This window comes from Dipodomys merriami, unplaced genomic scaffold (assembly GCF_024711535.1).
Source record: "Dipodomys merriami isolate MVZ:Mamm:240054 unplaced genomic scaffold, mDipMer1.0.p SCAF_11, whole genome shotgun sequence".
NCBI classification, from domain to species: Eukaryota; Metazoa; Chordata; class Mammalia; order Rodentia; family Heteromyidae; genus Dipodomys; species Dipodomys merriami.
Genome location: NW_027202382.1, coordinates 28,858,388 through 28,879,737, shown reverse-complemented (window position 1 = coordinate 28,879,737; position 21,350 = coordinate 28,858,388). Strand labels below are relative to the sequence as shown.

At 46.0% G+C, this 21,350-nt stretch overlaps 2 protein-coding genes across 2 annotated transcripts in view; one reads left to right on the top strand and one right to left on the bottom strand.

Moving 5' to 3' along the window:
* Positions 1 to 990: 990 nt before the first annotated feature.
* On the top strand, positions 991 to 10,693 carry Slc46a2 (solute carrier family 46 member 2). The gene is made up of 5 exons (XM_070011843.1): positions 991 to 1,032; positions 2,121 to 3,261; positions 4,842 to 4,925; positions 5,274 to 5,430; positions 10,134 to 10,693. Exons 1-5 carry the CDS (start codon positions 1,003 to 1,005, stop codon positions 10,189 to 10,191), a joined length of 1,470 nt encoding a protein of 489 aa, XP_069867944.1. The 5' UTR covers positions 991 to 1,002; the 3' UTR covers positions 10,192 to 10,693.
* Positions 10,694 to 12,457: 1,764 nt separating this feature from the next.
* Snx30 (sorting nexin family member 30) overlaps positions 12,458 to 21,350 on the bottom strand; it is a 114,687-nt gene continuing 105,794 nt past the window's right edge. The window contains exons 8-9 of the mRNA XM_070011796.1: positions 20,145 to 20,297; positions 12,458 to 17,983 (exon numbers count right to left, since the gene is read on the bottom strand). Coding sequence (XP_069867897.1) covers positions 17,924 to 17,983; positions 20,145 to 20,297 — 213 coding nt within the window. The 3' untranslated portion in view covers positions 12,458 to 17,923. The remainder of the gene's footprint in view (positions 17,984 to 20,144; positions 20,298 to 21,350) is intronic.

Here is a 21,350-nt window from a genome sequence, read left to right as displayed (position 1 = left end):
TACTTTTATTAATATAAAGACATGAAGAGTTTAGCCTTTGCTCTTTAAGGAAGCTATCCTTAAGCCAGAGACTAGAATCCACATATATTTTGATATAATAGGGTCAAGGCTCAACTTGCTGATAGTCTGGGCCACAGAAGATGGCTAGTCACTAACTCAGCAGGGGAAGGGGCCTGATGAGACTGTAATCCAACCAAGGGTAGCCAGAAGGGCTGGGAAGGTGGCTCAGTGGTAGAGCGCTTGCCTTGCATGCATGAAGCCCTGGGTTCGATTCCTTAGTACCACACAAGCAAAAAGAAAAAAGCCAAAAGTGGCGCTGTGGCTCCAGGGTAGAGCACTAGCCTTGAGCTGAAGAGCTGAGGGACAGTGCCCAGGCCCAGAGTTCAGGCCCCACGACCGGACCCAAACCCCCCCCCCCACACACACACACACAAAGAGTAACCAGAACAGGGAGGGATATCAACTACTCTAAAGTAAAGTTTATTTCCACGCTAGAGGGTTCCAGGGCTGGCAGCATTGTGATCACCCAGCTTCTACCAGACTTGTCCTAGATCTCATATGAATCTCTCATTTGAAGCCCTTCAAATTTCACCAGAGGACAAGAAGAACTAAGGCCTCATAAATGCTCCGAAAAAGAGGAACAAGGTTGCCCTCTACTGTATGCAGTCCCGAGAATAGACATGACTCCTTGAACAAGTGGTCAAAAGCAGCATAGTTCTGCTGGCTTATCCAGCCATGTCTAATTGAAGAATACCACCTTCCCCCTATCACCCACCCATCCACTGGAGCCTCTGCCACCCACAGGGAACAGGCTGGTTGGGCTACTTGCTGCAGTCTCCAGAAAAACAGGTTAGGAATGGAGTGGGAGAGCCAGGAATGGGTTGGTGAAACCAGGAGGAAACCCACAAGATACATCTTCCAGGGAGAGTCTGGGTATGCCTTTCTTGTTGCAGAAGACGGAGTTGTCTGGGTCTGGGGATGACGAAGAAAGGTCGAGGGGGGATGAAAACTGCCAGAAGAACACGTGTCTACGTAAATCTCGCATGGAATCCAGACTCTCCTACATTGTCCATCTGCTTTTAAAGTCTTGAGTCTCCTTGTTGTGACTTTGGGTTCCTGCTGGTCTATGCTGCCATGGCTGTGCTAGGGTTGAAGGCTAGAGGCTGGGTGCTTTTGAATTTTATTCCTTGGCCTCTATACCACTGTGCTCCTTACTGTTGAAGTGAGCCCTTAAAGGAGGAAGCAAGTGGGGGACAGGGAGCAGAGGCCACAGCCCAGCTCAGGAATGTGAGACTGTGAGACAGAGGAAGAGCAACAGCAGCACCAAGGGGCAGGAGGGGTCCCTGGGGGCTTTACTGGGGGTGGGGGATGGGGGGACTTGACTCTGCTCTCTCCAGGAGATTCAGTGCCCTGCCAGAAAGTCCAGGGCTATGAAGCGCTGGAAGTTTGAGTAGGAGCACTATAGGCCTTGGCTCGGGTGCAAGAAGTTGGGGCTCTTCGAGGGAGATCTTTGGCTAAGAGAAAGGACTGGGTGCAGCAATGGCTGAGTTTCTTTCTTGCCCTTCCCCCTCCTTTCCTCCCTTCCTCTCTCCCCATTGCCCCCCCCTCTTTCGTTTAAATTTAGGTATTAGTTCCTTACAGCACGTGGATCTCTGTGGCTTTTAAATTCAACAGAGCTTCACACCCCAGATCTATCCAAGCATTCCATCCCTTGTCCAAATCTGTCTTGCTTCGAACGGCTCCAAGGCAGATCTCAGGGCTCCTTCTCCGTGAACGTTAGCCTCTGCCGTGACAATCCTTAGGGGAAGGTGGCAGGGATGGACGGACAGGAGTCCCCCGGGCAGGCCCAGCAGTGGGGAACCGGTGGGCTCCCCGAGGGAGGGAGCAGAGATGGACGGCGCTGCGGGTCTCAAGGCTCCGGTGGGAGGTCGCGAGCCCCGCCCCGCCCTCTCGGGGTGGAGACGGTCGGGGAGGGGGCGCGGCCGGCTGGGGGGAGGCGTGGTCGGGGCCAGGAGGTCCTGGGCGGCTGGAGCTCCGCTGCGTCCTTGCTCTTTGTAGCTGTCAAGTTTGGGCGCATCTCCCGGTCCCTGCAGTCATCCAGCCTTTCTGTCCCTCACCAGACAGGTCCCATGGGCCTCGAGATCACCTGCCCGTGGCGGTGCCAGCTGCCTCGCTTCCAAGTGAGGACCTGGATCGAGCCCGTGGTGGCCTCCGCCCAGGTGGCCGGCTCGCTCTACGATGCGGGGCTTCTCCTCGTGGTGAAGTCGTCCTTCGGGGCGCGGGGCTCCTTCAATCACAACTCCACCAGTCCGTCGCCCCGGGGCGCTCTGGAGGACCAGCAGCAGAGGGCCATCTCCAATTTCTACATCATCTACAACCTGGTGGTGGGCCTGACGCCCCTGCTGTCCGCCTACGGGCTGGGCTGGCTCAGCGACCGCTACCACCGCAAGATCTCCATCTGCACGTCGCTGCTGGGCTTCCTGCTGTCCCGCATCGGGCTGCTGCTCAAGGTGCTGCTCGACTGGCCGGTAGAGGTGCTGTACGGGGCGGCCGCGCTCAACGGGCTGTGCGGAGGCCTCTCGGCCTATTGGTCCGGGGTCATGGCGCTGGGTTCCCTGGGCTCCTCCGAAGGCCGCCGCTCGGTGCGCCTCATCCTCATCGACCTGATCCTGGGTTTGGCAGGGTTCTGCGGGAGCATGGCCTCTGGGCATCTCTTCAATCAGACGGCTGGGCACTCCGGGCAGGGCCTGGTGCTGACGGCCTGCAGCGTGGGCTGCGCCACCTTCGCCCTTCTCTACAGCCTCTTCGTGCTGAAAGTCCCTGAGTCTATGGCCAAACCCAGCAAGAAGCTCCCGTCCTTGGACACCGTGTCTGGCACGGTAGGCACCTACCGCACCCTGGATCCCGACCAGCTGGACAAGAAGAATACAGGGGGGCACCCCCCATCTCCTGGCAAAACACGTCCCCCCAAAAACATCCTTTCCCTGCTCTTTGTGGGTGCCATCCTCTATGACTTGGCTGTGGTGGGCACGGTGGATGTGATGCCCCTTTTCGTGCTGAGGGAACCTCTCAGCTGGAACCAAGAGCAGGTGGGCTATGGGATGGCTTCTGGGTACACCATCTTCATCACCAGCTTCCTAGGCGTTCTGGTCTTCTCCCGCTACTTCCGGGACACCACAATGATCATAATTGGGATGGTCTCCTTTGGGACAGGAGCCCTCCTCTTGGCCTTTGTGAAAGAGACATACATGTTCTACATTGGTGAGTCTGGCACCCCTCGGGAGGCAGGGAATGCTGGGTCAGGGGGCTTTAGGAGTCCCAGCTTGGAACCAGGGCTTCAACTTGCTCTCTAGGAGGCACTAGAGACAGGCTTGTGTGCACTTGAGTTAATCTGTATTGTACTGTGGGTGCTCTGTATTGCAGATTGAAATGGTACCAGGATGATGCCGAAACTCTAGAAGGTCAAGCAGGTGTGATCAATAGTGTGTGATCACTACCTGTGTGTGATCAGGCAGGTGTGATCAATATCTAGAGTCAGGAGGGGAGACTTCAAGATGCCCTTGTATGAAGACAGAACTGAGTTTTTTCTAATTTTAACTTTAAGAAACCAAGTAATCCAGTTTAGAAGGGCCCTTAATTAAAATCATTTAGAGACAAGCCATGGCTTTTAAACAACACATAATAATTCTCAATAACTGGCTTCTTCACAACCCAATGGAATAAATCACTACTAGGAATGAAAATAAAGTTTCCATCTGAGGCCAGAGGCCAGATAAACCACAAGAAAGAGAGTTCTAGACTAGTGCTACCACACAACTTACTACGACTGTGGGAATGACTACTCTCTTGGTCTGTGCTGTACAGTAGCCCCTAGCCATGTGTGGCTGTTGGGCACTTGAAATGTTAATGCAACTAAAGAACAGAATTTTACCGTTTATTTCATTTCAGTTAATTTAGATTGCTACATTTCAATTAATTTAACTTGCCACATGTGGCCAACATCGCTAACATATTTGGAAGAACAATGCTAGATGATTACCAGAAGGCTGAACCTTTGTCTAGGGGACATACCTCAGAAAAGCATGTAACAAAACGGTGAGGTCAGCGAGGTAGGGCTCCATGCAGGGGCTCATGCCTATCACCTCAATTACTGAGGCCGAGATTGAGAGGATTGAGGCAAAAAGTTTGCAAGACCACATTTCCATTAATAAACAGAATGTCATCCTGTTACACAGGGGGACATAAAGAGGAGAATCTCTAAGGCTGGCCTAAGAAGGAAGGAAGTAAAGAAGGAATGAGGGAAGGAGAGAGGGCAGGCAGGTAGGCAGGCAGGCAGGGCAAGGCAAGACAAGGCAAGGCAATCTCTGGTCAGTTCCCGGTTAAGACCATGTACAAAGAACATTCATCAATAAGGTTTCAGGAGTAGGTGGCAGCCATACTAGGGGAATGTTTCTGGAAGCAGCTTGCTCAAGCTCCTGAGACTGTCTCCAAGAGCAGTTCAGGGACAGTATGGGCAGGCATTCTCTCCTAGGGCTTCTCATCTGTGTCATGTTGTTGGCGCTAGCTCCATTTCCCTAGATACCACAGAACTCTGCCCATGAAGATTCCCTTCACTTTCTCTGTGTAAGCAGGGCCTTGTGACCTTGAGATTAGCACTCAGCAACTACGACTCTATCAGAGCTTGTAGTTAGAGCTGAGCTGGAGAGAATGCTTATCTGCCAGCAGGGAAAGCCCCATAGGGACTGGAGAGGGGCTGGGGACAAGGCATTTACTTGATTGTGATTTTGTCCTTGGCTCAGGCTGTGCTACAGTAAGGAGCATTCTTGTGTGATGTTTTCCAGCTCGAGCTACCATGCTGTTCGCCCTCATTCCCATCACGACCATTCGATCAGCTATGTCCAAACTCATCAAAGGCTCCTCTTATGGTGAGTGACTGGATCTTCTGCCTGAGCTCAGCTTGAGATACCCATTTGCAGAAGATATCTGAGAAAATTCCAAAGGCATCCTTAAATACGTGAGGAACATATCCATCCAGGACAGAAAGAATGCAGACTGAGGGTGGGTGAGAAAAACTTATGAAGTCAATCACTGGAAAAGCCACAGTCAAAGAAAAAGACTTCAGGAATGTGCAGATAGAGACAGGACTCCTGTTGAATTCAGCCATGGGGCCTGAAAGGGAGTCCCTAGAAGGGAAGAGGTTCTTTGAGAGCTCCCCAGTGGGGAACAAAAAAAGGACACTACCACATTTTTTAGTAACCACTTATCCCTTGCAGGAAAGGTGTTTGTCATACTGCAGCTGTCCCTGGCTCTGACTGGGGTGGTGACATCCACGGTGTATAACAAGATCTATCAGCTCACCATGGACAAGTTTGTAGGCACCTGCTTTGCTCTGTCCTCCTTCCTCTCCTTTGTGGCCATTATCCCGATTGGGTAAGATGGGGGTAGTGTCTACTGTGAAGGTGGGGTCAGGGAGGGTAAAGTGGGCGAGGAACTATCAATCACTGAGGTTCTTTGCTTTATTTCTTAGTTGAAAAAAATAAGATGTAAAGAGCAAGTGGCTGAATTTGGAAAAGCTAGGGGTCATATGAGGTTTGATATTCTAAGGTAAGGGCTCAGCCAGGTCTGTCTTCAGGCTATCCAGCCCTTAGGCCTTTTCAGATGAGTCCTGGCTGAATGAGTTGGGCAAAATTGCAGCTGGCATGCAATGCAAATTTTCAGAAGTCTTAACTCTTTGGCTAAGCCAGTGATAGATTCGTTTTCCCCATTTGAAAAATGACTAGTTCTAGTTCATTGGCAGTTGGTTGAAGTTATCTCTTCAACTTAAAAACAAATACCAGAACTAGGCACTGGTGGCTCACAAATGTGATCCTAGTGACACAAAAGGCTGAGATTGGAGGATCATAGTTCAAAACCAGCCCAGGCAGAAAAGTCTCTAAGACTCTTATCACCAATTAGCTGGAAGTGGAGCTGTGCTCAAGTGGTAGCACTAGCCTTGAGCAAAAGAGCTCAGGGGCAATGCCCAGGCTCTGATTTCAAGCCCTAATACCAGGCATGCACATGCATGTGTGTGTGTGTGCGTGCACACACACACACACACACACACACACACACACATCTTACTAGTTAATATGTGTCATAAAGACAAAAACAGACCTATGAAAGCAACAAGAAAGTCCAATAATTGGTTCTTTTCTACAGTTTCACCTGCTTTAGGTATGATAAGGAGAATGGCTTCCTTTCATTAAGACCTAAAGGCCTAAGAAGCAGTTGTGTGACATATGACCCCTTATCCAGTTCTGGGTCTTAGCATACACTGGGTCTTAACTATCTGTGCTGGGTCTTCCTGATCTTATGCCACAGAACCAGTGAGGAAACACTAAATAAGCAATTAATTGGATGCTCAGATGGATAAGACAGTTAAAGTAAGTCTGTTTTATCCATCATAGACATTTAGCACTAGAGAAACTCATGTACAAAGTTTTCAGGAAATGACTAGGAAAGATGAAAAATTATTATTATAGGATTCCATCTCTCAGAAATGTAAGATTGAAAACTTATGCCATAGGAGGAATATTGCTATTACCTTTGCTCTCCACAAGTCACTAAAATAAATGATATCCTAACATATTCTTCCAGTGAGAAAAGGCCAGATTGTACCATCAATCATTGATAGTAGCAGGAAAGACCAGTAGAGCTTTCTAACCACAGTAGGCAAGGTTACATTCCATGACAGAAAAACCAAGAAAGCACAGCAGAGTAGAGGAAGACTCAGAAGGCAAGAGACTGGACTAGTCACAGCCTGTATCCCACTCCTTGATGTCAGGAGAGGTCCTGGAGCTAGAGCTGCCAACCAGTCTGTGACCTGAAAGGGCCATGGATCTGGCCTTCCCTGCTAGCAAAGTGAGTGGATTTCTTCCCATTACTGTAAGAACCTGCCTTCTTCTGCCTGCTCTTTAGATGAGATAGGGAGGGGCTGAGGACCCCACAGTGTGGTTTAACCCTCTTCCCCCACCCCTCAGGTACACTTGCACTCAGTAAATGAGCCACTAGAGGAGAATGAACTCATCTCTCTGGTCTAAAAATTTAATTAATTTGCACTCATCTCATTAAAAATGTAATGTAATGGATGTTACTGCTGTCTCATGACTGTAGCTACTCAAGGGGCTGAGATTCAGAAAATCAAGGTTCAAAGCCAGCCCGGGCAAGAAAGCTTTTGAGACTCCATCTCCAAAATAACCATCAAAAAGCAGGGCTGAGCTGGGCATTGGTGGCTCACACCTGTAATCCTAGCTACTCAGGAGGCTGAAATCTGGGGATTGGGGTTTGAAGCCAGCCAGGGCAGAAAAGCTACTTGAGACTCTTATGTCCAATTAACTACTCAAAAACGAAGTGGCTGTGTGGCTCAAGTGTTAAGATTATTAGCCTTGAACACAGACAGGCTCAGTGATACCACCCTGGCCCTGAGTTCAATCCCTAGGACCCAGAGAAAAGCAGGACTGGAGACATGGTTCAAATGGTAGAGTGCCAGCCAGGCAAGCAAGTTGAAAAAGAGCAAGGGCCCGAATTCAAACCACAGTACCACAAAAAAATTAACAGAAAGCACTTAACTTCATATATTTTAACTCCCTAAATTTGAGATTACTATTACCACCCCTCCCCCACATGCACACACTGAAGATGGAAGGAGAGAGTCAAAACTTGCCATTTTCTCAAAAAGAATTTTCCTACACCTCTATTAGTCTAAATTAGGTCTTTCTAGTATATTTTCCCAAAGCCTATGTGGAATGACAGTTGATCACTTAGTAACCATCTATTTAATACACTTGCCCTCTAGACTGTAGGTTCCTTGAGAACAATGAGCATGGCTTATGGCTTATTGTGTGTCTCCTAGGTCCAGCAATGACTCTGGTGCTCAGGAGGTTCTCTGAATAAATTTGCTTAATGAATGAATGCTGTTAGAACGACATAACACCCACTAGTGAGCATTACTGAACACTCACACACCACAACTGCCTGTTGCTGGCTGATAATGAAGTTAGGAGCTGGCCAGAAACACACAGCTATCAATAGTGTCCCAAAGGAATTAGCTACAAAGCCAGGGCTCTAAGCCAAGTTCATGATCCCTGTGCTGGTTGCCTCTAGTCTTTTCTTTTTTTTTTTTTCTTTTTTTCTTTGTCGATTGTGGGGCTTAAACTCTGGGCCTGGGTGCTGTCCTTCAGCTTTATAGCTCAAGGATAGCGCTGTACCATTTGAGCCATAACACCACTTCTAGTTTTCTGAGTGGTTTATTGGGGATAAGAATCTCACGGAAGGGCTGGGAAGGTGGCTCAGTGGTAGAGCGCTTGACTTGCATGCTCGAGGCCCTGGGTTCGATTCCTCAGCACCACATAAGCAAAAAGAAAAAAGCCAGAAGTGGCACTGTGGCTCAAGTGGTAGAGCGCTAGCCTTGAGCTGAAGAACTGAGGGACAGCGCCCAGGCCCAGAGTTCAGGCCCCACGACCGGACCCAAAAAAAAAAAAAAAAAAAGAATCTCACGGAATTTCCTGCCCAGGCTGGCTTTGAACCACAATCCTCAGATCTCAGTCTCCTGAGTAGCTAGGATTACAGGCATGAACCACTAGTGCCCAGCTCTAAGTTTTGTCTCTCTACTTGCCAGCCTTGTAATTCAATGAGTTTTGTTTTGTGAAGTACAATAACTGCCCCTCCCAGTAGGATTCTCAGACTCAGGTGGGAAGTTGGTATTGGAAGTTTCTACATATTTTCCCTAGAAGACTAGGATTTAAGCTTATATCCATAAGCAGCTTAAAACACTCTCGATCCATCAACAAGAACTGTGTTCTAATTTACAACCTGAAGACTTTTGGCATAAAACTTACACAAGTCCAAGACCTTAATCCAGTGTTCTTAACTGCTATTTTGTCTACCATTTTGTCTACCAGTATGTGTGTGTGTGTGTGTGTGTGCACACGCACACACACATGTACCAGTACTCAGGGGCGGGGTGGGGGAACTTGAACTCAGGGTCCTGAGCTCTCACTTGACTTTTTGCTCAAGGATGGAACTCTATTACTTGAACTATTATCTCCATTTCCATCTTTTTGCTGTTTAATTGGAGATAAGAGTCTCCAGTGAACTTTTCTGTCTGGGCTGGCTTCAAACCTGATCCTCAGATCTCAGACACCTGAGTAGGTAAGATTATAGACGTGAGCTACTAACCAGTTTTTTGTTTTTTGTTTTGCCAGTCCTGGGACTTGAACTTGGGACCTGGGGGCTGTCCCTGAGCTTTGGTGCTCAAGGCTAGTGCTCTATCACTTGAGCCACACCACCACTTCCCGCTTTTTATGAACAGTTTATTGGAGTGTCTCATGGGCTTTCCTGCCTGGGCTGGCTTTGAACTGTGATCCTCAGGTCTCAGCCTCCTGAGTAGCGAGGATTACAGGTGTGAGCCACCAGCACCCAGCTCCACCAGTATTTTTGTTGTTGTTGTTGGTCATGGGGCTTGAACTCTGGACTTGGGCGCTGTCCCTCAGCTCTTCAGCTCAAGGTGAGTGCTCTACCAATTGAGCCACAGTGCCACTTCTGATTTTCTAGTGGTTTATTGGATATGAGTCTCCCGGAGTTTCTTGCCCGGGCTGGCTTTGAACCACGAGCCTCATATCTCAGCCTCCTGAGTAGCTAGGATTATAGGCGTGAACCATGAGCACCAGCTTCTACCAGTATTTTTTAACAAAGTTTGTGAGAGAGATAAAGGAGCTCTGGAAAGGCAGAAGATGAGATAGGATGGTTAATTCAGTTTGGGATTAGTGAAGATTAATCTTGATCCTAAGATATTCATGGGAGTTTATCACTTGAATATCAAGTGATTGAGATGCAAAGCGTTTCTAAGAAAATGTTGAGGCACAGGACTACAATGTTGTGGGAAATGGGGAGAATTTCATCATCACAGGACTGGAAAGAACTTGAAGTAAGAGACTTTCCCTGGAGCCAGCCTCACTCAGCACAGCCTTCTGATACCATAATGCAGATAGCATTATGTCTAATTCCACATGTCACAGTGACAACATAGGTAGGGATATTCTTTGCCTGTTTGAGTGGTTCTCTTGTAATTCTCTATTACAATTTTTTTTTAACAGCATCGTGGCCTATAAACAAGTCTCAGGGTCACAATGTGGAGACAGGACAGAGAAATGAAGGTGCTGATCTGCAAGAGCTAAGAACACCAGCAATGGCTAGGGCCCTTTGATGACTAAGAAAGGAACTAGGGAATTGGACCAAAATAACTCACTGCCCAAGAAACCATTGCTCCAGCTAGAATTGTCCTCTGCATGACTGGCTGGGGCTCTAGGGGACCCTGGTAGATGGGGGAATGTACTTCCCAGGTGATGGAAGAACCTTCTCAGCTTTCAGATGGCCCAGCTAGGCAGAGGTTAGGTTCTGTGGGTGTGGACAACACACATGGGCATCCCAGACCCTAGAGGGGTTCAAGCTCCAGTAGCAGGTGGTCAGGCCCCTTTCTTCCAGTGATTGTCTCCAGGGCTCCAACACAGATTTAATTAGTCATATGGTGTTTACTGGAAGTTCCAGAACTCAAAGAAGGCCTGCATTTTCGGCTGCCCAAGGCCATGTGAAAGGGACATTTTGTATGAACTGTAAGTTACAACTTTCAAATTAAAAATAAAACTTTGAAAAATAAGTTAGATTTTCCTTGAATCTTTAACTGTAAACACTCAAGAGAAATGACACCTATTAAGTTAAAAAATAAAATCTTAAAAAATAAGCATTGAGTCCACATGAACGAAGCACTCAGAAGAGCAATGGAGCATCCTTGGCATCAGGGCTTTTCCATTCAATCTGGTACTTTACCACTTGTGCCATGCTTTTACTTCTGGCCTTTTGCTGGTTAACTGAAGTGTCTTAGGGGCTTTTCTGCCTGCATTGGCTTTGATTCAGTTCTCAGCCTCCTGAATAGCTAGGGTTATAGGCATGAGCCACAGGCAACAAGCACCCTTGTTTTCTTTTTCTTGATACTGGAGATAGAACCTTAAGCATGCTAGGCAAGAGCTTTACCATTTGAGCCACACCTATAAGGGTTTGGGTACTGTCCCTGAGCTTCTTTTGCCCAAGAACCAGCACTCTACCATTCCAGCTCCATTCCAGCTTTTTGGTAGTTTATTGGAAAGAATCGCACAAATTTTCCTGTTTGAACAGCTTTGAACTGTGATCCTCAGATCTGCCTCCTGAATAGCTAGGATTACAGGTGCCCTGGCTTGGAATTACTGTCTTCTTTGCAAATGTTACGTAAAGGGGCATATAGCTCCATCATGGGAGGACAGAGGCTTCCCAGATGTGACAAATGTTAGGAGTTGAAGCCCAGAACACCCCAGGCAGAAGAAACTGCATGCTGCAAGGCTTGAAGAAAATTTCCCCAAGACACATGAAGAGAGAAAGGAGGTAGGAGGGGAGATGGGCATCAAGGAGGAAGGGATGGAGACTAAGACTGGAGTGGTAAAGATGGACAGCATAAGAGAGCCTTTTCAAATCCATAAGTTTTATCATCTAGTGAGTGTCCATTGGATACTTCGGAGCTGCCTATAAATGATCACTTGTCTACCAATAGCCCCATGGGAAAGGCTTGTATTCATTTCCAAAATGGAAATACTGAAAGGTCAGACCTACTAAATGGAAATGCTAAGACCTCATCCTCAACCCTCTCTGGCCTTGCTTTCCTGCCTTGTTTTGTATGACTGTAATTTTAGATTAATGAAGTCTACTATCAGTAGGCCAAGTCCAACACCACTGTACAGCTTATTTCCAAACACATTCAAATACTCAAAAAACCAAGGACATTCCTTCTTACGAATACTTCAAAAACATCATAGTAGGTAAAAAAAAAAAAAAATCAGAAAATGGCTTGCCTTGCTCCAGTATATATATACTTTGCTCTAAGATGATATAGGAAGGAAATCTCTCATGAAACACCTGGGCAGGCCCTCAGACTGCCTGCCTATCCAACGGTTATTATACAAGATAGTTTCTCCATCTCTCCAAGTTGCTGCCAACTTGAATATGTAGGAGAGGGTAAACTGAGGTTGGGTCTATAAGGAAGTGAAAGAGGAAGATGGGTGCCAGTGGCCCTGGGCCACAAATCTGTAACTCACTTTGATAAGCTGGAAAAAGCAAAGTTAACTCACCACTAAACCAGGTTAAATGTACAACGTGGAGTTCTCTGTACACAAAGATAATAAAACTATCCTTCCAATAAAATAAAAACAACCAAGCAAAAAGGGCTAGAGGCATGACTCAAGTGGTAGAGTACCTGCTTAGCAAATGCACAAATACACACACACACAAACTTCCCATTTCTCTGTAAATCCTGATTTTTTTAGGCAAATCACTTGTTTGTTTAGAGAAAATACAACAAGACATAAAATAAAGAAAGCATATTTTATACTTTTATTGGTCCATTAAAGTTAATTGAGGTAAATAAATTTTTTAATTTACAAGCTAATAGTTTATCAAGCAATACAAATTCTTTGTTTACCTCAAAATGTAATACTAATCCCATAGTAAACAATGAACAGAACTTTTATACATATAGATGAAAAACAGAAGTGGACAAAAACCTCATGCCGGCATCAAAAATTCAACATTTCTTTCCTCACTTATAATCTCTGGGGTTCCAAAACAATGAAAAACAGGTGACATTCTTTTTAACATCTGGTAGCTTCATAAGACAAAGACTTCGCTCTGTAAAGAAATCAGTTTCTTATCAACACACATTCTCTTAACTTTTATTTTCACAGCTTTTATTTTGGTTAATGGCAGCATGGAAGGATAGGGAAGACAGGGTGAAGAGGGGGTGGAGAGGTGGGGAGGGAGAGAGGGAGGGAGAGAGGGGGAAGAGGTGGAGGGAGGGAGAGAAATAGAGAGAAACAGTTAACACAGAGGACTTGACCAATACCTCAGGCCTTTCCTTTCTCTTTTAAATCTTAACTGTAAGGATTGATTTGTAAAAGTAAGAAACACAGTCCATAATGTGGACATACCCTAAGCAAACATTTATATCTCTTCTGGTACGGTTAAAATACAAGTTAGAAAGTTTGCTGGCAGTTTGTTTCCTGGGAGTACATGGGCTGTAGTTCATCTCTCCACACATTCCTGACTCAGGGATGTAGGGAGCAGGCACACAGAAATACAGAGGATGGGGGACTATGGGACAGACCTGACTGAGCCTCAGGGGCACCCAGGTGGACAGTGCTGACTGTTAAGAAATGCTGGTTTGTTATCCAATGAAGGCCCAGCTGACACAGGGATATGCTTTAGTAAACCAAACATTCTGATTTGCAATCTACCTTCCCCTCTCCTCATTGCCTCACTAAGGAAAAAGCATTTCCCTCTTCCTCTTTTCAGAATCATATCCAATAAAAGGTTGGCTGGCTAAAGTCTGTGAACAAGCCTGTCCCACAGGAGTTGGGACAGGTATTTGCTGCTCTGACCTGACCTAGAGAGAGCAGAGTCACCTAGTGCCAGGGCAGGACTTTTGGGAGAGGCACATAGGCAACACTGCAGCACAGCGTCAACAAATAGGCTCCACTAAAATGGACTCAATTATGCAAGTCAATAAATAGGTTTTATGTTTTTGGCATTTCAATCTGTGGCATTTCAACATACGACTCTGAGGAACCAGGGTCTCTTAAAAAGTGGATCTGTCTTTATCCATAAATTCTTTGGATGGAAATGACTCATCAATGCTGATACCATATTCTCTACAATCAGGAGGATGCCAAAAGGAACTAAATGAATTTTTCTACATTTAAAACAATAAAAGGTGCTGTGGTCTCTGTGTTTCCTTACACTATTAAAAATATCATTTGGCAATAGCAATAGTTCTCACCTTCCAAAAAGGTTATCCTAATTATGACCCCCGCACCCCTTGTTTCCTTAAGGGCTGAAGACTATGCTAGATCTATAATACTGAAGCTGAATGACTGCTTACATTTCTAAAACTCTTTCTACTCAGAGCATTTTAAACACTAGTAGAAGAATAAGGCATATCAGTAGGCATTGACAAATTCTCAAAAAGCAGTTAGGCTTTTAACAGTCGGTGGTGTTTCTTTAAAATTTTGGATTTGTTGATCTTCAAGTGCTAAATACATAGAATGTGTATATGAGACAAACATTGTTATTTGTTAAAAGTTAGGTTTTTTCGTAACATTTATAGACTACCTAGAGAAGTAAAAGCTACCTGGCTAATACCACATAAAAAGGGTTGGGCAGTCATACCCAGGACATACTTCAAACACATGTGATCAAGAGAAAATAGTCTGCCCACTTGTAACACAGTCTCTACCCTACTCTGTTTGGATGCCCCTGGTATGTGCAATGGTGGAAAGATAGATATCTTTAAAATCAAACCTGACCACCTTGCAGATTGGGTTGCTAAAAAACTGAATTCCTGGATTTTTTTACCGAGTTAAAATCAAGAAAGAGGAGAACTGTTGTAACACCCCCAGCTCCAGGTGAAGCCTGGCCCAGAAGAGGACATTTTCCTCAAATATATACATAGGTGACACATGTCATCTTAAAAGGAAAAATGCAAGCAAGGAGAGGGCACGTGTAATCCACTGCCATCTTGAGGCCTTTTGAAAGTGAGAAGGCAACCCCAAATTCCCAACATAATATTGTAAGTGAGGATGGCCAAAGCAGTGTTACCCAGCCATAAAATTAGCTTGGTTTCCACAGGCCCTGGAAGTAGGCATTTGAGAAGGTGGAGTCTCAAAGTGTGTGCTCTGCCCTGAAGCCTGATGACCTTCTGGGAGGAACTGCCCACTGGGGTGGGGAGGGGGGATTAGCAGCCCCATCTAGCCAGGGCAAAGCCCACTTCCAGTCCATCCCAAAACCCACACAGATGAGGCCAACACAGTTTTGACCTTCCTGGCCTTGCTCTTCCTCTCCTCTCCATCTTAGGAAAGAGTTTAGAGAATGACTCTGAGGTAGTCCAATAACCTCATCAAAACAGTCAGCTGCCTGCACTCTCAATACCATCAGGCAGGATCAAGTCACACCAAACTGTTCCTAGGGCTACTGTCCTAACAGAGAAACCTCATTTGCCTCTGCCACATGGTCATCAGGCCTATCTCTAAAGCAGGATGACTTCCTGCCAAGCCCTCACCAAAGGCAGCCACACAAGCAGTGAGCAGCAAGTATGGCTCATCCCTTCCCGGGACTGGCAAATGAACATCTAGAATATACTCCATGGGGTTGAGATTTGACATGGAAACAGACTTATCTTCACTCACTACTACAGTCAATCTATCTTTGACTACCTGCCCTCAACCTAAAATCTCATGAAAAAGAAATATGAGAAGTCCATAACCTAGGACAGAGACTATGGCTCGGGAAGGAAGGAGTAAGAAGAGCCTCACCCAGGAGGTCTTTGGCACCTAAATCTCAAGTTAGGCTTCTCATAAGAAATCTCTTTCGCGTTTGACCAGAACGAATAAGCAAATCCTTGCTTGGGACTATGAGGGCCTCAGGAGCACAGAGAGCCATGGGAAGGGGGATAGGGAGCTCCTCCTTCATTGCCTATAGTCTCCTTCCTTCTGGGCCTGCCTCTTTATCTTCTCAACTGCCAGCCTGAAGATGAGGACATGTCTCTTCTTGGGAAGGATTGTTTCTCCATGGAAGTCTGTAATGTATGTAGTTTCCTGGCTCTGCCACTGACAACAAGCCTGAAGGACAGAAAGTTTTTATTGCTCCAGCTATTCCTGTGTCTTGAAGCACAGGAATTTCATAGGAAGCAAACAAACAGAGCAAGACAAAATCTCAACGTGCCTTCAAAGATAGGCAGTCTCTCCAGAGCCAGTGATGTCTCCCATGATGAGAGGAAATGACTGTGGACCCCACGACCCTTCCCTTGCAGTCAACATCCCACTGCTACTTTGAAGGGCTGCCATCTTCCTTAACTAGCCAGTACTCAGGAATGACGGGCCTTCAGCTATGTTCTAGTCTCCTCCTAACTCTTCCCACAGTTCTTTCCAAGCATCATTTTGCAAGTGCACATTCCATAAGGCAAAACATCCAAAGATATTCCAAATATGCTGCTGCTGGATCAAGCCTGGTTTCCTGTGACTTCTGTCAATCCAGGCCTGTCAACAACCAGCTCAGATCCTGATGCCTGCCAAGGCTGGACCCACACATCCATACCACATCAACACAATGGCTTAGAGGTAGAATGAAATGGTGAGACACTGGAGATGGGGTAGGCACATGAGTTGTTCTTACCCTCTGCTCCAGTGACTCATTTCTATTTGTACCAAACTGAAAATTCACATCATAGGATTTTAGAATGGCACAGATGAAAGCAGTACAGGCAAGTACCGACTATCAGAAAAATGACCATTTCAACTGTGAATGTCAAACATGACAGAAAAAGAACAGAACTCTTCCCAGCTCTGGCTGACACACGGTCAACTCTGCTGTGACAACGGGATGAGTGACTTCAACATACTGTACACTGATTGGCATTTACACAGGCAGTAACTGCTTCATTTAAACAAAATAAAAATAAAAATAAACCTCTACCAGTTATTTGAGGCTTTTGGAGTTCTAAAGGGGTGATTGAACACATGTGATGTATGGAGTTTCTTTTCAGGAGAAAGACAATGAGCAGAAAGGTAGATCCTTTGTGATTTGGTTTTGTGGTGAATTGGAAAAGAAAATCTGGTAACAGTTTGAAATGAAGACTTTAAACCCAGCTGGCAGTCCCCAGGAATTTGGCTATAAATTAAGACTTCAACTACAAGCAAAGCAAGACTACACATCATCTTTGCAGCCCCTGTAGGTACTTTTCTTTCTGACCAGGAAATGTTAAGGGTTAATTAAAGCACTTTATGTAGAACATTCACACTTTAAATTTCAACTGTGTCATAACAATACGATATCAGCCCTCTCACCAAAAGGCTACCCAAATATTTGGTAGATGTGGCAGGAAATATTAAACTAGGTGTTCTTGGTGAGGTAAAGGCAAATTGCAAAAGCAGACATCGAGGGTGGACTTGGCTTAGGCCCACTACTCTCAACAACAGAGGAGTGACCCTGACTGCAAAACAACAGCTATTCCTACTAGGTCTAAGCCCGATGACAATGAACAAACAGAAGAAATACACTCAAGACCTTCACAGAGGAAAATGCACCTTTTTTTTTTTTCATTTTCCACAAAAACTTTCTGATCTACTGTATTTGGGGAGCTTTCCCCTCAGCTTCTTGAGGCATCATCGAAGGCCAAGGACGCTGGCTTGCTCGCTCAAGCATGGATGCACACAGACATCTGCTTAAGTGGCCCCATGTGAACCAGAAACAAGAAAATACATGTCAGTCATCACAAAGAGGAAGCAGGCCATACTCAGGCTACAGGCCACTGTAAATTAAGGACTTCCCATGGAGGTGCTCCCGCCTCTGTCTAGGCTGAGACAAGTCAATGCCCACAGGGGTCAAGTCAGAGCCATTAGGTCTCTACAGCAAGCCACAGCTCCCTTTACTTCATGCCTCCTCGTGTTCTTGAAAAGTGGGACCTGAGTTCTCTCCCACAACAGGTAATTCTGCTGTCCCCTAAGAGGAAGCGCATGAGATGTCACAGCTGTGGGCTGTTGCTGCCCCTCGGTTTCAAGTCTTCCTAGTGTTCACCGAGGAGGTTCCTTCACAACACGGAGGTATGCTTCTGCTGAGAGATGATTATGGCCTTGCAGGCTCCACCAAGAAATAAATACTAATGGAAAACAACTGCAGGTGCAGGGGGAGGGAGAAAATACACAAACTGGAGGTGCTTCTGTGTCATTTTCCCAACGCCACCTCTCAAGCACTGCAGGGACATTCGGGTGCCATGCCCTGTGTAGGTAGCAGAGTCTCTGTCCCACGGAGGTGCCTACTTGGCCTCTTGTTTCTCCTGTAGCAGTGGAATAATTGACTCCCACGCCATGAGGCACTGAAACGACAACAGTCACAGGATCAGCACCAAGCCCCAGATCTCACGGCCAGCTTCCTTGTGTGTCCTGCTCTAGTCTCACATTGCCAGTCCTGCCAGCCACCTTTGTCTTAGCGGCTCCCACATGTGTTCTCCACACCACTGTCAACAAGGGAGGTCGTTTGTCTGGGATGTGTCTCCTCTATCTTTATGAAAGACAACAGTGTCCCTAACAAAGCTTACATGCTGCCATGACAGTACATGAAGCTTGCAGCCAGTGAGTGGAAATGGATCCACTGGGAGAAAAATCTTTCCCTTGAAAAAGAATGAACAACCCTGGCAGAAAGTCTTGATGAGATCTAGAGGTTCTCAGGATGGATAGTGCAAGGTATAAATAGGGCTTCCACAAGATGGGCCAGCCACCTGAGTCAGAGGTGGTGCCTCTGCTCTGCCTCACCAGCCTTGAATTTGCTTATTTGAGCCACTCTTGGATCTCTCAAAATAGAGACTGGGGGAGGAAGCCCCAACAACTGTGTTTTATTATGTCCACATACTGTTGCTAAACATTATATTTACCTTGCAATTCATGGTTCTAACATGAATTCAAACTGAAGTTCTTCCACCACATTATGCTCTTTTCATTCCAGATCCTGTGACAGGCCAGGAGCTTGGAAGATGCTAGCCCGGCCTCTAACTGGCCTCTTTTACAAGGGAGGGCTAGGTCAACAGATTAGATGAAGAAGCAGAGGTATGGAGAGGGACCTTGCCTCAAAGCACTGCCAGTTGTGGACCAGCCTGTTCCTGAGTGGTGCTGGCTATAGCCACATGGGAACCATCCAAAGTTTGTGGACCCATCACTTCTACATCCTCGTTCATCACCTTGGAGTTTTTAAACCTGGCTGAGTCTTGGTTTCTTCAGCTTTCAAATGAGGATCGTAAAACCCCCTTGACTGTAACAGTTGAGAGTTAACTTTATGCACATGTAAAGCATCCAGTCCAGAGCCCACTTGGAACCATAGCAGGGTTCCATGAAAATGGCAGTGAGAAGAGGAGCAGGCCACTTGTCTTCTTAGGCTTTGAACAGCTCTTCCCCAACACCTGGTGGGTCAGGGAACTTGGAAAGGTGCAGACACACCACCTCTGAACAATAGCTAAACCAATTAAGTCTGCAGAACAGGTAGGTTCTTCTAGGAATGTGGTAAAGGGGTGGAGTTGGCATCTGTAAATACACTGACAGGCGATTCTGTTTCCATAAGTTTGACTTTAAGGCTGTTACTTGTTAACTGTGATCAGGCCTTTTTGGGGGGCAATACTGGAGCTTGTACTCAAGGCCTTGTGCTTTCTAACCAACACTCTACCAACTGATCATGCCAACCAGCACTTTATTTGCTTTAGTTATTACAATTTTGCACGTGGTGGGCCTCTGCTATGATCCTCCTGCAGAATCTCTTGAAGTACCACACCCAACTTATTCTTTGATATTGGGTCTCACTAGTATTTTGCCCAAGTTGACCCTGAACTGAAATATTTTCTATCTCTGCCTCCAAAGTAGCTGAGACTATAGATATGTATCACTGTGCCTGATTCAATTAGACAATTCTAACTTTAGGCCTTTAAAGGATATAGGAATTCATGGGAGAAATGATTTAGAGGCAAACCTTGATTGAGGAGGGGCCCACTGTAGCTTGATGGGAGTTGTGTATATGGGTATGTGTGAGTACTTACCCTGAGGTCCACAAGTCTCAGAAACACATGAATAAAAATGTTAATAGAATTGCTTTCCTTTGTACCCCTACATACCTTTATTGTAGGTATACAGAAGCAGTACTTTAAAATCTATTATAAAGGCAGACAATGCTATGAAAGAGGGCCTATCCACCTCTCTAGATGACTGAAGGGTCCCCAGCACAACAAAAGTGATGAATCTGTGCATGGAAACACAGGCAGGGTCAATTAAGCCCAAACTACCACCAACTGGCTGCTTCCCTGCACAGGAGGCCTGACTTTAGGAAGCAGCCATCTGCCAGGACCAAACTGCAGGAGATGAAATGCTCCTCTTCTACCAGGTGTGCAAGGAAGAGCCTGCAAGTACCCTGTCTCTGCATGAGTGAGGGTGCAGGGAAGCAGGTGGGTTTGGAAGGCTCTGGCTATAAAGTACAGTCTTGTTGGGCTCACTATTTACCTTCTCATAATATTGGATGTTCTTGTCAGCCAAACCCATGAGCAGCTGCCGGAAGTCCTGCCGCTTGTTGTTCTGCCATCTCTCCATGTCGGCTTTCAGGTCAGCATTGAAGCACTCCATCCGATCCTGACATTTCTCCACCTCTGCTGGCACCTGGAAGGGGAGGAAGACGTAGGGGCTTTGTATGTGGGACTGGCTTCTCCTGCCTCAAGTGCCAAAATGCTATATTAAAATACCATCCACATGCTTTTTCCTCTGGGGGCATCCATTTGAATGAAATCTTGGGTTTGGAGGTCTAAGAAGTTGTGAAAACAAAGCAGTATTCTTACCCAATCTATATACCCATCTAGCACATGAGAACTACATGAGGATCCACCCTCTTCTCTCAATTACAAATGGAAAGGAAATAATTCTGCAGCTCAGAGTCAGATGTCTCTGGTTCCTTTTAGATTTACTCTCCATACTTAAAAGTGGGCACAAACTCTGCACACACAGCCAAGCTGTGCATGATCTACTGTTTTCCTGTATCTCAGCAGAACTAGAAGTTAGGTATTCCCAAGTCATGTGAACTATTCCAATACTTGTGATATCTGAAATCTTTTCCTTCTTCATCAGAGAATTAACTGCAGCAAGAAGACCACTGGCCGGCTTCCTCCCCCAAACTCCACATTATAAATCAATTATAGACTTAATAGCAGATAATCAGAAAGAACTACAGTTAAATAAATCTAACAAAATGACAGAAAAATTACTTATGTGAATCCAAAGAATTTGAAATACCAAGAAGAAAAATAAAACAGGTTAAAAAACAACAACAACAGATCATCTCAAGGTTTTCTTAAAGAGGTTCAGAAGAGTTTCTTGAAAGGGAACTATTACCAGTTGAACTTCACAACTTTCACTTTTCTGTGGTGAGTTTCAACCATCCCACAGGGCTACAGGCCCTACTGGTCACAGAGTCAGCTTCTGTCCTAATCCAAGTGTTCTGCTCGGCCCTCATGATGGCCATGGGTGAAGACGCCCACACCCAGCAGCAAATGAGCTAGGGGTCACCACCAGTGTCAATCTCAATCATCCAAGGAAGCTGACTTAACTCCCAAACTTCCTGGGCAAGAAGGGAACCAGAGCAACACCCATATGGCAAGGCTAGGTCTAAGGGCTCTAACACCTTCAGGCTTGTGGAGACCATGTGGAGACAGCTGCAGG